The 14635-nt window shown below is 36.9% G+C and overlaps 3 protein-coding genes across 3 annotated transcripts in view; 2 read left to right on the top strand and 1 right to left on the bottom strand.

The window, feature by feature from the left end:
• Positions 1-4304, top strand: part of LOC117564311 (disintegrin and metalloproteinase domain-containing protein 10) — a 131863-nt gene extending 127559 nt beyond the window's left edge. Inside the window, 3 exon segments of the mRNA XM_034243007.2 lie at positions 101-484; positions 486-678; positions 1974-4304. Coding sequence (XP_034098898.2) covers positions 101-484; positions 486-678; positions 1974-2224 — 828 coding nt within the window. The 3' untranslated portion in view covers positions 2225-4304.
• A 2614-nt stretch (positions 4305-6918) lies between these two features.
• Positions 6919-8454, bottom strand: LOC117564317 (ras suppressor protein 1). The gene is made up of 3 exons (XM_034243019.2): positions 8262-8454; positions 7170-7791; positions 6919-7114 (listed from the first exon to the last, which is right to left on the bottom strand). Exons 1-3 carry the CDS (start codon positions 8395-8397, stop codon positions 7024-7026), a joined length of 849 nt encoding a protein of 282 aa, XP_034098910.1. The 5' UTR covers positions 8398-8454; the 3' UTR covers positions 6919-7023.
• Positions 8455-11850: 3396 nt separating this feature from the next.
• On the top strand, positions 11851-14230 carry LOC117564313 (bifunctional lysine-specific demethylase and histidyl-hydroxylase NO66-like). The gene is made up of 2 exons (XM_034243010.2): positions 11851-11945; positions 12013-14230. Exon 2 carries the CDS (start codon positions 12025-12027, stop codon positions 14092-14094), a length of 2070 nt encoding a protein of 689 aa, XP_034098901.1. The 5' UTR covers positions 11851-11945; positions 12013-12024; the 3' UTR covers positions 14095-14230.
• Positions 14231-14635: the final 405 nt, after the last annotated feature.

Here is a 14635-nt window from a genome sequence, read left to right as displayed (position 1 = left end):
GTAATTGAAGATCACTAAGAATGATTCTGAATAATTGTTTCTACTCACTACACTTTCCTACTCATTTTACTAAATGCCCTTTCATCTTGCATCCCAACAGCAACGTCATCCGCATCAGCGTGGCGCTGGACCACGCAGCATTCCACCGCCAGCACACGAGGCGCAACACTATCCACGTGGTGGAGGAGGTTCGTCGGGTGGTGGTGCTGGCGGTGGGGGTGGAGGTGGAGGAGCTGGTCGACACGGCGGTGGACGAGCGCATCATCATCAGAATGCGCATCCGCATGAATGGGATCGTCATCAGGGGGGGCACTCGATAGTGCCACTGCCCACAGGCGGCAGCCACGCGAGTCGCAACTCGGCGGCGAACCAAGCGCGACGCAGCGATGGGCGTGGCACGCGACCCAGCAGCAGTGGACGGCCGCAGGCAACTGGAGGAGCACGTTCTGGGTATGGAGCCGAGCAAGGCGCGGGTGCGGGAACGGGCGGGCGCGGGTGCCATAGGTGGTGGTGTGCAGGCGGCCATCAGCAGCGGCGGTGTTGTGGCTCGAGCACAGCTGCCGTTGCCGCTGCCGCAGGCCAATGCACAGCAACAACAGCAGCAGCAGCAGCAACAAGCACTCTCACCGCAGCAACAACAACTACAACAACAACCACAAGCGTTTTATGCGCCGAAAGGTGCGTTTCCCTCCTCGCCAGATTCTTCTCTATGTAGCTGCAGTATTGCAAGTGTTAGAAAATGAGCTAGAAAGAAAGAATTGGAGATGTTTTGATGATTATTGTTACAAAACACACATTTAATTTACATTTGTCGTTTCTTTTTCTTTTTTCCTTCCGTTTGTGTTTCCCAAAATGCAAAATGCAAAAAAAACAAACATAAAACCAAATTAGAATTACCACCACGCAATAAGTCCCGTTCATCACGTACCAACAACAACACAGCCACGCCCTCGGGGGCCAGTAGTAGTAAAAACGCCAAAAGTGCCAAAGCCAAAGACACAGCCCAACAACAACAACAACACAAACACAACAACCGCAGTCGCAGCAGCAGCAAAGACAAATCGTCATCGTCATCGGCCGCGAAGACGCGTCGCAATATTGTCTACTAAGTGAAACGCGTGGAATTGGAACGGCCTATTCATATGCCATACTACTACAAACTGACAACTCGAACAACCCCATCACCTCCATCCATCGTTCCAAGAAACGCTTTACCTCCCTCCCCCCTCAAAAACCACACTGAATTCGAACTGCAATTGGTATGAGAATCTTTTACAAAAATGAAGTTTTTGCTTTCGTTTCGATTTCGTTTCCCCTCGATTCAACTAACGCAACTGTATTTGTCCAGCATATTTTGTAGTCTTGTTTTTGCAGCATGTTTTGTTTTGTCAGTTTTGTATTTGGAATTGATTTAACTTGTACTATATTGTTTTTTTTATGTTTTGTATTCGATATTTTGATTTGCCTCAGGATCCGTTTTATTTACCCTTCCTATTGTATTGTTGTTGTTTTTGTTATTGCATGCGCACAAAACTAAAATGATTAAATGAAATTCAAATTAACACTCAACTAACATTAATATTATAATTGCAACAAAAAGAATTGAATATTAAACAAAAAAAGGTGATCCCTAAAATTAATATTCAATTCTAGTTGGTTAATGCAACAGTTATATAATTGTTTAATTTATTAATATTTACTTTTCCTAACACTTCTTACTAACATTTAGCAAATGAAATACTCTCTAAAGAGAAACATTTCATTTGCATATTTTGTTTCTCTAAATAAGAAAGTACTAAAAACTTGATATGTATTTGTGTGAATGGGATATTTAATATGTTGCGAGATGTGGCTTAAATTTAAGTGGCCTCCCCACGGGGCAACTTAGTGGCGCCACAGCAAGCAACTGGGCAAGAAAACTAATTTAACTTCTAATGTGATTCCCCTTTTCCGTTTCTCTATGCTGAATATAGGCGTCGCGCCCCCTCCGCCGCTACAAGTAAGCTATAGTCGACCGACATCGCTGCATGACCAACAGCTACAACAACATCAGCAGGAACAGCAGGAGCACCACCAACAGCGTCAGCAGGAGCAAGAACATCAGCAACAGCCACAGCCACCGCCACAGCAACAGCAACCACACGCCTATGCTGACGCCTACGCGGCGTTGGGGCGTGGCCTCTATGAGTCAACGACGCGGGTGCCCCACAATAGTAAAGTTTGACAGACAAAATTGACGTCGGAGCGCCATAAAAAACCAAAAGTAAATAGACAAAAGAAGCAGCAGCAACAACAACAACAACAGCAACAAAAACAACGGCAACAACAACAGCTACAGCTAGCACAGCCACAACAAGAACAAAAATCAAATGAACTCAAACTAAATGTAAATGTAATTTTTATGCTAATTATTTTTATTTAAACAAAGCATGCAAAAAAAAAAAAAAATACAAGAGCAAAATTGAAATATAGAAAAAAGCAAGAGGAAAGAGGAAAAGTGAGGAGGGAAAAGGAAATTTCATATGTACCAACAAACAGACAAACAAAAAAAAAAAAAAAAAATGGAAAGATATTTTTGATTAAATTAATTGATATGGAAATGCAAATCATTATTAATATAAATAATTAAAACGGCAGATTGCATAATATATAGTAAATAAACAAAACACACACAAATATATATACATATATATATATATACAATACATACATATATACATGCATATATAATATATTGATTGTGCGTACTTATTTACAAAGCAGCAACCACATGAATAAAACCAATATTTAATGAATGGGAAATCAACAACAAAAAACCAAAATACAAAATTACAAAAGAAGCAAAATACAACAAAAAAATATATAAATAAAAATTAAAAAAATAAAATGGAATAAATAAACAAACATCACACATAAATGTCGAACCTTAACTAACGAGCAATAGCAAGAAAAAAAAATTAATTAAAATTTCCAAGCGCAAATCTATGTTCTGTAAAAAGGTGCAAATTAATTAATCGACAGAAAGAACAACAAGAGCGAAGCATTTAAATCGTATTTAACTGTAATACTGGCCAAGACTTTAGTTAAAGCCGTCAAAATTGCATTTGTAAACTAGCAACAACAACAGCAAGAGAAGAAAAAAAATGATACTAAATAAATTAACACATTTTCGATTCTTACGATACGAGAATTTATGAAATTTGTTGCCAAAGTCTTTTTCCATAAAAGCTTAAACTTAAATACTTTTTCCGGAACCAGTATCGAATAATGCAAGCAATTCAATAATCAAAGTATGATTACAATTCTTATTTCTCATAAACAATACGATACGAATAAGTCGATGAAGTTGATCCACAAGATGATCCACATATTATGTATGTAGTTATAATTTATATAATTTTAGTATTGACTTTCAATTGTCATCTATTGTATTAGGTTTAAAGCTTTATTTTGTAATGAGCTGTTTATTAGCCAGCAACTGATTATGTTAAATGTTAATCGTAAATGGCATGTATATCCTCGATAATTTAGAATTCGTCTTAAAGAAATATAATTATACAATCTATATAGTATATATATCTATTTGTTGTATTTTAAATAGGCTTTCTAGTTTATGTTTTTTGTTTTTGTCTGTGTTTTCGTTTTGTCTAAATCTTCTCAACATCAAATTGACTGCAATATGGAAGTAGCTAATTCTTTTTTATAACAGTTCCCAGTACTATGTGTGTATCTATATCTCAATTCTCAATTATTTTTGTAAAGACATTTTAATTCATTTTCCCATTTATACACTTCAAATTATCTAGGCCAATGAAATGTTGACTAATCTTTGAACTTGTTTATTTCCTTAGTCAAAGCATTTCTTTTCATCAATTTTTCAATTCTTGCTAACTAAATGAAACATGTAAATAGAAAATTTCTAAGAAATAATGAAAACAAACATAAATTAAGTGGAATATATTAAAATTTAATTGAATATACACAAACAAGCAGCAAAAATAAGTTTAACAGTAATTACTAAAATTGACATATATATACAAATATATATATATATAAATATAAAATATAAATTAAATTTAAATTGAATGAAAAACAAACACATAAAAACTATGCTATTAGTTTATTGCAGACAAACATACAAAAACAAAAAACATTTAACTATTAATTTAATTACTAAATACTGAATTAATTAATTGAATTTAAGGCTAAAAACACTGCTACAAAAAACAAAAAAAACAAAAGAATGAACATAAGAAATGATAATAAAAACAAGAACAAAACTACTATTTTATAAAATACAAAAAGTTTTTTGTTATTTATTTGTTCGACTGAGAGATGAACTCTGAGAGAGTATTATTATAAAGAGGCGTCTTCGATCCCATAAAGTATATATATTCTTGATCTGGGTCAACAGCTAAGACGATGCTAGCTATGTCCGTCTGACTGTCTGTCCGTCCGTATGAACACCTAGATCTCAGTGACTAGAAGTTATTTAAGAAATACTCTTGTATGGAAAAAAACCTATTTACTACTTGGCTGACAATCTGGTATATTTTACACTCTATGGTATATTTGAAGTGTAGTACTATATCAATATACCAATTATAGCGTTCGACATGTTTTAGTATTTTTGTGGTATATTAATTCGGTATACTATATTTCAAAATGAATACCGCACTATTTTTCGGTTATTTCAAATGTTTAGAGGGTATCATTCAACTGCAGCTTTCTTATTTGTTTAAGTGTAGAACTGTTTCAATATACCTAAATAAGATTTGGTAGGAAGTAATTCGACCTCTGGTGGCAACATTTGATTTGGTTTGTATGGTGATCTGGTCATTCAGCGCTTTAAGATTATGTTTGCGGACTCAAATTTATGAAATTTATGAAAAATGCCAACAACAGCAACAAATTCAATGATAAGGCTTTCTAAACCTACATACAATTAGCTCTGGTTTCTTTGCGTTCAGTTGTTTTTTAGTTGTGAGACGAATCGGAATAAAAAATTTAAATGAATATTTCTGCGTATACGTGTATATTGGCAGTTTTATTGATGACATCACAAGTGAATTGTTCGGTAAATATCTTAGTGAAATTATATAATTCAAAGAGAATTCTAAGTTAATATTCACTTCAGTGCCAATTGGATGATCAATGCAGCACCTATTGCTATCAGGTAGTGAAACCCCTTCTACAATACGTCAACACGGTCTCAACAATGACACAAGAAAATAACGAGTTGCAGCATACGGTTAAAATGCAGGCGAAAACAATAGAAAACTTAAATGAATTGATCAAAGAAAAAAACAAATTGATTAATAAGTATCAAAATAACAATGCCAATCAACAGAGACTTATTAATCAATATAAAATGCTAAACGATTTTAAGTCAAAATTAAACGAATCTTTAACAAGTCAGATTCGAAATAATATGAATCAACAGGAGCTTCAGTCAAAGTTAAACCAATTACTTGAAAATCATAGTCAAAATGAACGGAAGCTTCTTGCTCAATATGAAATGCAAATAACTAACCTTAAATCGGAAATCATGTCGAAAGATGAAGAAATTAAGGAATTGCAATCACAAAATGCAAAGACTAAAGCACTTCAGAATGAGATCACTGCTTATAAACAGACATCCAGTTGTTTTGGCAAATTGACGGAGCTTCATACGATCCGAAATCCCATAACAATGACAGTTTCATGTGAATCGAGCTTGCCTGGAGCTGGAACTGGATGGACTGTTATACAGCGACGTAAGGATGGTAGTGTGGATTTTAATAAAACCTGGTCAGAGTACAAAGAAGGTTTTGGAGATCCTGCGTGGAGAATTTTTTATTGGACTCGAGAAGCTTCACTTGCTAACACAATCCCAGCCCCATGAATTATATATATTCCTTGGCGACTTTTCTAATGAAACACGATATGCCAGATACAACAATTTTGTTATTGGTAGCGAGACAGAGGACTATAGAATAAAAGAACTTGGAACGTATTCAGGCGATGCTGGCGACTCATTGAAATTTCACAAATATTTAAAATTTTCAGCACCAGATAAGGATTTTTCCAATCAAGAGTGTGCATCCTATTTCAGTTCAGGCTGGTGGTTTTACGATGACGGTTGCTATAATTGGTATTTATGAAGTAAAAAATGTAAATAATATTAATTAAATTATGTTTTGAAATAGCAATTTTAATGGACAATATATACAAGAAGACATTGGAAAGGATATTGATGGAATTGAATGGGAAGACTGGAAAAAGGATCGACCTTTGAAATTTACACAAATGATGATAAGGCCAAAATCATGTTTATTCTGATAATATTACACTAAGCTCCGAGTATTTTAAATTCCTAGACAACAATTCACATCTTTGATCATTGCATCTTATCGTTTGATTGAAGCGTATTGCAGTATGTTGCACGTTGCGGATGGAAACATTGATCTAATTGTTTCACATCGTCGTGAAAATATTTAACTATATTTTATATTCACATGAACTTACATTTTAAATCTTAACATTGCACCAAAACTTATAATATAAATATTTTATATTCTTTTGAAGTTGTTTTTTAATTAATTTTCCCACTTACATAATTCATTTACATACATTTAACTAGACCAACAAAATTTAATTGTCTCCAAGATTTGCTTCAGTAATCAATTAAGTTATTTAATTCAACAGCTTAAGATTTATCTTCATCAATTGTTTAAAAATTGTTAGCTATTCTTTTATTGCGAAACAAAATAAGAAAAATTATATTCAAAATAAAAACCAAGTGCTGACTGTTTTATAAAATACAAAACAAAAAAACGTTTGTTTTTTATTTGTCCAAAATAGTATTTATTCACATTTGTTAGCAAACAATTTGAGGCACTTTCACAGTTAAATATTAATTGTACAAAATACTTAAAAATTAGTATATAAAACACATCTAGTTTTTTGGTTAAAACGAAAACACAAAGAGCTGCCTCTTGACAGCTGGACAAGACAAGGATCATTTCCAGGATCAAGAAGTCCTTAGGCACGCACTCGGGATGCCTTCTTGCTCTTGTCAGCCTTTGGCGGCGGTGGCCCACTGCGTCCTGCCTGCATATGACGATTGTAGATGCTGTTGGACAGATTGTCAGTTAAGAGAAGATCAACAATTTGTTTTTCGTACTCACATTTTGTATGTTTCGGTCTTGAGGTATTCAATGACATGACTAATGCCCAGCAAATACTGCTCAGCAATGGGATTGACCCAGGGATTCTCCTCCATTTTCATCACTGACTTATTGCTGAGTAAATCGAGCTGTGCCACCTCTGGTGGCAAGACCTGCAGCCGATTGTTTTGTATGTGCAACTCACGCAGTCGAAGCAAGTCGCCTACTTCGCGCGGCAGCTCCAAAAGATCGTTGTCGCGCAGTCCGAGGATTTGCAGGTTCTTTAGCTGACCCACCTCCTTTGGGATGTACTCAAAGTCGTTGTCGCCCAGGTAGAGAGCTCGCAGTGTTTCCATGCCAAAGAAGTTGCCGGGGAGCACGTGCTCATTGAGATTGTTATAGGACAGATCGAGCACTTCTAGAACTGGGAATGCCCCGAATCCGCGGGGAAGATTGTCCAGACGGTTGATGGACACATTGAGAATGCGCAGCTTGGGCATCGATGATAGGGAAACTGGCAGTTCGGTTAGCTGATTATTGGAGAGGTTCAGTATTTCCAGATTCAGCAAATTGGCGATTCCTGGACTAATAATGCTGATTTTGTTGTGGGACAGCGTCAGCCTTGTGATATTGGCCATGTTAACTGCGAAGTATAAGACATAAGTTCAACTAAAGTTATGTTTGGTGTAATTATTGCAATGTTTTGCGTTGTTTGGTAAGCGCAGCCAATTTCCTACTGGGTTGCAATCACAAAACTACAAACAGCTGTTTTACGATGTGCGTGCAACAGGCAAAGGTGCGAGTGGGATGACAATATTGCGTTCTGTTACTATTTATAATTGAAACAAATAAATATTGGGCGTTTTTTCTTTTTAATTTTCACTGCCAAACAATATCAAATTGTCGTAAAAAGCATATTCCTTATAACACGAGTTACGACGGTAAACCGTTGATTCAATTGCAGTGATATATGTAGTTGCCATGATTTGTTTATGGAAGCTGGCGTCATCAATCGGAATGATGACGATGGCGTCATAGATTTCGCGTGGGATTCAGCATTTTAAATACATTTTTCACTTATTTCTTAAAGCATATTACACATGCGTTACTCACATAGTCCAGGCAACTCCTCGAAGGACACCAGACCCTTGTCCACAAGGTCCAGTTCCCGATTTTGAGTCTCACGCGCCTCATCCAAAACCTTCTTCGCCTTCGACATCTTTGCGTTTACAGGCAGGCATTGATTCATGGCTGTTGTTGGTCGCTGTTATTGCTCTGTTAACCGTAAATGCTGTTAAGTCAAGAGCTGTAAACGAAATAGGCGCGTAATTTTAAACACTTTGCTTTCTAACGTATTAAGTACACAGTTTTCGGGTGTGTAACTATTATTAACAATTTATAACATTATCAACATCGATGTTTGCTTATTAAACATTAAAAACATCGATGTCCGCAACGATTATTTCTCTATTATCTAGCACATATTTATGAAATTCTGTTAAGCACAAAGCGTTGCCACTTTTTGTTAAATGAGTATTAGCGAAGACTTGCACCTCTCGCTTATGTACAATGATTTCAAAACTGTTGTTGGCTTTGAGACACAATTGCTGACCATATGCTTAATTACATATGCCTAATAACACTTTAACTATATAAAAATATAGTTATATACTAATTTATAACACTGCTTTGAATTGAAATATGGCCATTAGGTATTGTTTGAGTTGGAGGAGCACTGAGATTCCCAGTGCTTTTAAAACTGTTGCTGCACATGCCGCTTTTCCCCTGTTGCATCTGTTTTTCTTCTGCCAATTTTCACTTGCCTCCAGCACTCTGCGTTCAGTTTTACACTCTTTCAGTCAACTGTTCCACACGAACTATGCACTTGACCCAATTCTGGGTGCAATCCACAAGTTTTTCTTTTTATAAACAAAATTACAAATCAAGAATTTTCTTATTTTTCGTTGCGTTCATACGATTTGCACTGAGACAGCCGTCGACTGAGCATTAGTTGTGTGTTGTGCTCGTTACAATCGAAGCATTTGCCTATTCTAAATCGCTCACATCTAAAAATTAATCACAAAAATAGCCCCGTTGCGGATGCGTCACCTTCATTCGCCACGCGCGTCTCCGACTAACTGAGAAGATGTTTTACACCCTCTATAGAGCCAGCGATCCAACAGCGATCGATCGATCGATTGCCGCTACTTTTTGTCTCTTTGGATATGAGAGCTATCGTCTGTCTTCTATCCATAAAAAAACCAAGCAAAAGCAAAGCCAGGAGACATCCCACTCGTTAAACTTGATTCGAGTTCGTTTTGCTTTTGTTTATTTTATTTAAGTTTTAATTTTTTTTGTTTTTGTTTTTCAATGTAGTCTCGCGAAAACCCGTTTGACAGCATATTAGTTGAATGGCATTTGGTTTTGTTTTTATTTTGCTTTCCTTTCTCGTTGATTTGCTATTAACGTTGACAGTGTGACTGACTATGGGATACTCTTTCATCTAGTACAATTTAAACTACCTTAAGATATTCAGAACATTTTAAGAGTTGTTGCTTTCCAGCTATTCATATGACAAGCGAGTAAAAATATGTTTTATGAGTTAATTCTCTTTTTTTAGCCACTTCTTTTTTTAATATATTGCAATTAAAAGGTGTCATCATTAAAAAATAGCAAAGATATCTGAGGAAATAATTTACAATTTAAAATATTAACTTTCTCGAACATTACTTTTGTTTTTTTTCTGGTTTAAATTTAAATGTAATTTGAGATTGTATTTATTGAAGTTATAATTCCACTTTTTAAATCACATTCATTCAATTATTAGCTAACTTAACTCACAAACTTATTCCCCTACTATCTTGATATATCTAGGAATAAAATAAAATAGATGTCATACCTTAAAAATTATTATGAATATCATTTAATGCCTTCTTTGACTTTCCTCTTTAATCCTTCTCATCAACAACTATAATCTTTCTGATCTGTTCATTTTCAATAAGTCGAACAAAAGAAAAACAAGTAAGAAAGCTACAGTCGAGTGTACTCGACTGTGAGATACCCGCTACCCATTTTGAATAAAAGCAATATATTTTGCGGTATTATTCTCAAAATATACCAAATATACTGCAAAAATACTAAAAATATACCAAATGGTATATGTGGTATATCGATATAGTACCGCATTCAAAATATACCATAGACGGCTCAATATACCAGATTGTCAGCCAAAGCAACTCAGACCCCAAGTAAGTAGGCGTTTTGCCCATACAAAAGTATTTCTTTAATTACTTCCACAATTTTTTTCTGATCGCAACCAAATCAGGAATCATAACTACTATAGTTATTACTGTATATACCAAAATTCGTAACTCTAGCTTTAAAATTACGCTTGTTATTCGATTTTTTTGATTTGCAGATGCGGAAGTGGGCGTGGTAAAAATTTGAAACAAACTTGATCTGCGTGCAAACATAACAAATGCTGTCGAAAATTATAGAAAATTATAGCTCTATCTCTTATAGTCTCTGAGATCTAGGTGCTCATACGGACAGAAGGACGGACGGACAGACGGACAGACGGACATGGCTAGATCGTCTCGGCTGTTGACGCTGATCAAGAATATATATACTTTTAAGGGTCGGAGATGCCTCCTTCTACCTGTTACATACATTTCCTGCCGGCACAAAGTTATAATACCCTTCTACCCTATGGGTAGCGGGTATAAATATATATTTAAAATGATAATTGCAATTTTCAACTTTATTTTTTTGAAAAAAAGTGTGAAGCAGACAAGAGATCTAAAATTAAATATTAATATTATTAATAATATTTTGCAATAAAAGAATAGCTAACAATTTTTAAACAGTTGATAAAGATAAATCTTTAGCTGTTGAATTAAATAACTTAATCTATTACTGAAGTAGAAAAATAATTTTAGTTGGTCTAGTTAAATTTATGTCCGCAATCAATTATATAAATGTGAAAATGAATTCAAAAACAACTTCAAAAGAATATAAAATATTTATTATATTATATTTTCGTGCAATGTTAAGATTTAAAATGTAAGTTCATATGAATATTATCTGATATAAAATATAGTTGCATAGTTGCAATGTGAAACAATTTGTTCAATGTTTCCATCCGCGACATGCAACATGCTGCAATACGCTTCAATCAAACGATAAGATGCAATGATCAAAGATGTGAATTGTTAATTTAAGGCAATTCTGAAAATATAATTTAATGTGTATGGTTAGTGGTACAAGGTTTACAAATCACTTGTTGTGCAGCAATTTAGCAGATCATACAACATTATTCCGTTATGTTCCAGAGTTGCCACCAAGCTTCAAAAAGCGTGGCCTAACTTTCGGCCGTTACATGTGTTGCCACCATGGTAATAATAGTTTGGCAATAATCACTAAAATTGAATTTTCTGGAATATTTTGATGATTTTTTCATTCACAATTTTAGTGCATAAATACTACATGCAATTTGACGAACATGGATTTAATAGAAAGATAATCTAGTTTTCTATAGTTTTACATTTAAACTTTTTTAATTTAAGACTAAATATTATGTAAAAAGACGAAAATAAAAAGTTTTTTTTTAGATTTTTTTTTTTATCGATATGTTACGCTAAAGTTGCGGAGCTATCTTGACGTACATCATTTTGACTGGCTTGGTAAATCGATATACCGATAACGCTGACAGCTCAATTGTATTTTGAAGCAGGCGGCTAGTCAATCAAGCACGTGCTGCCGGTTCCAAAACAAATAAATTTGTATTCTTATTTTGTGGTAAGACAAACTAGCTGGTTTAGTAAAACGAAGTGAACTTTTTTATTAATAGCTTCTATTAATACAGGCACCGCATGCAATGGCTGAAATATCAGCTTACCAGATACCAGATGCCGAGAAACCATCACCAGCCAAGAAGCAGCAGCAAAATAATGCAGCACTGTCGCCAAAAAATGCACCAAAGCACACCGCAAAGCATAATGGTGAAATCAAGGATAACGGTGCCAAACAAAATGGCGTCGCCAAAAGTCCAAAAGCAGTGCAGAAAATGGCGATGGCTAGTCCCAAAAAAGGGTTGAAGCCAAACGGATCAGGGAAAAGAGCAGCAAATTCAAATTTGAATGAATCGCAACGGAAGAAAAAACAAATGTCCAGCTACAGTGATCAGTCCGATGACAACGCTTCTGATGATTATAGCGGCGGCAGAAATGATGACGAAGGCAGCGACGATGATAGCAATGATTGTGGCGACATTACTGTCGATCTTACGAACAGTGTTGGCGATAGCAACGACACAATCAACGATGACGATGGCGACGACGACGACGACATCGACGACATCGACTACGACGACGACGAAGTCGAGTCACCAGCTGTTGCACCACCAACAGCCGGACGTCGCTCCCAGGATGCCAACAACAATGTGGAGAAACCCGCGCTGACTGCGGTGGTCAAGCCCAAGGAGACGCTCCTCGGACGTCGCCAGCACGATGAGGGAGAAGCCACCAAAGCAGCTGAAACTGGAAACTCGCAACCCAAGCAGCGTCGCGTTGGACACCTGGATAAACCCACCTGTGAGGAGGTGCATTTGCAAGACAGCGTGGAGGAAGGCAAACGTGCGCTCAGCTGGCTGATGAATCCCATCGAGCCGCAGAAGTTCTTCCAAGGGTATTGGGAGCAGAATCCGTGTCGGGTGGTGGGACGCAAGGCTAATTACTTCTCGCATTTGATGTCCTTTCCCATGATCGAGGAGATGCTACTGAAGAATCATTTGGAGTTCACCACAAACATCGATATCACCAGCTATAAGAATGGCAAACGCGAGACCCACAATCCTGATGGACGCGCCATGCCGCTCACAGTTTGGAGCTATTACTCAAACGGTTATAGTGTCCGCTTTTTGAATCCCAGCACTTATCTGGAGAAGTTGCGTGCGTTGTGCACCCGACTCCAGGAGTTCTTCTATTGTCTGGTGGGTGCGAATGCGTATTTGACGCCACCGAATAGTCAGGGATGTGCACCGCATTACGATGACATCGAAACGTTCGTCCTGCAGGTGGAGGGACGCAAACGTTGGCGTCTCTACATGCCACCGTCTCCCAGCGATATCATGGCACGCGTCTCCTCGGGCAATTACAGCCAAAAGGACTTGGGAACACCGACACTCGATGTGGTCCTCGAACCCGGTGATATTCTCTACTTCCCCAGGGGCACCGTTCATCAGGCGGTGACCGAGGAACAACAGCATTCGCTGCACATAACGCTGAGCGTCTATCAGCAATCGTATGCGAATCTAGTCGAGAAATTGATGCCGTCTGTCATGGAGCGTGCCATACGTCAGCATTTGAATTTGCATCGCGGTCTCCCGCTCGAAACGTGGCGTCACTTGGGATATGCCGCTGGTGGTCAAATGTCCGAGGAGCGTGACAAATTGCTCGGTGACATCACGAAGCTGGTGCAAACTTATTTGCTGCCCAGTGCCGAACAAATCGATGCGGCTGTCGATCAGTTGGCCAAGCGATTTCAACACGAGGCTTTGCCGCCAATTGTCCAGGAGGAGGAAAAGGCACGAACCGTTTTTGGTTCGGTCAGCGAGATCGATAAACAGGGCAATCGTCAGCCCGATTACAATCTAACTGGGAGCACCGAAGTGCGTCTGTTGCGTGCCAACATTTTGCGTCTGATTAAAGAGGGAAAGGTCATCCGTATCTATTACTATCTGGATAATGCGCTCGAGTATTGCAAGTTTGATGCCAGCTATATGGAAATCCAGCCCGAGAAGGTGTCGGTTGTGGAAGCTCTGATCAGGGCATATCCGAAGTATACGTCGGTCAAGGAGCTGCCGCTGTGCCCTCAGGATCGTAGCATTGAGGTGGCCACCGCACTCTGGGAGCGTGGACTGCTCATGACCAAAGAGCCCTTCAAGTAAAAATAAAAATTACTATATTTTTCTATCCTTTCATATTAAAGTCAATTTAATGGAAGTGAAACGATTTCAATTATATAAAAGCTAATGACAAACCTATAGATCTAAAGCATTTAATTTTTGATGAATATAAACTGAACTAATATAATATAAAGATTTGTTCAAGCAACGGTTAAAGAATAAGCTGGTTGATTAAAAATAAAGTCAAATGTAATGACTAGAATACATTATACCATGTTTAATAATTGATTGAGAAGCGCTGATTATTTATTTCTCCGCAGTCCATACTCAGTTGAATACAGTTACAAGTAAGAAAGCTACAGTCGAGAGTGCTCTACTGTGAGATACTCGCCACTACCCATTTTGAATAAAAGCAATATATTGATGTATTAATTTTATAAAATACCAAATTAATATACCACAAAAATACTAAAAATACAAACGGATACTACATTTAAAATATATATAGTATATAGAGTGCAAAATGAGCCAGATTGTCAGCTAAAGCAGCTAAGACCCGATTGAAGTAGACGTTTTTAATTAA

The sequence above is a fragment of the Drosophila albomicans genome, chromosome 2L (genome assembly GCF_009650485.2).
Source record: "Drosophila albomicans strain 15112-1751.03 chromosome 2L, ASM965048v2, whole genome shotgun sequence".
Classification (NCBI taxonomy): Eukaryota; Metazoa; Arthropoda; class Insecta; order Diptera; family Drosophilidae; genus Drosophila; species Drosophila albomicans.
This window is presented reverse-complemented; position numbering and strand designations above follow the sequence as displayed.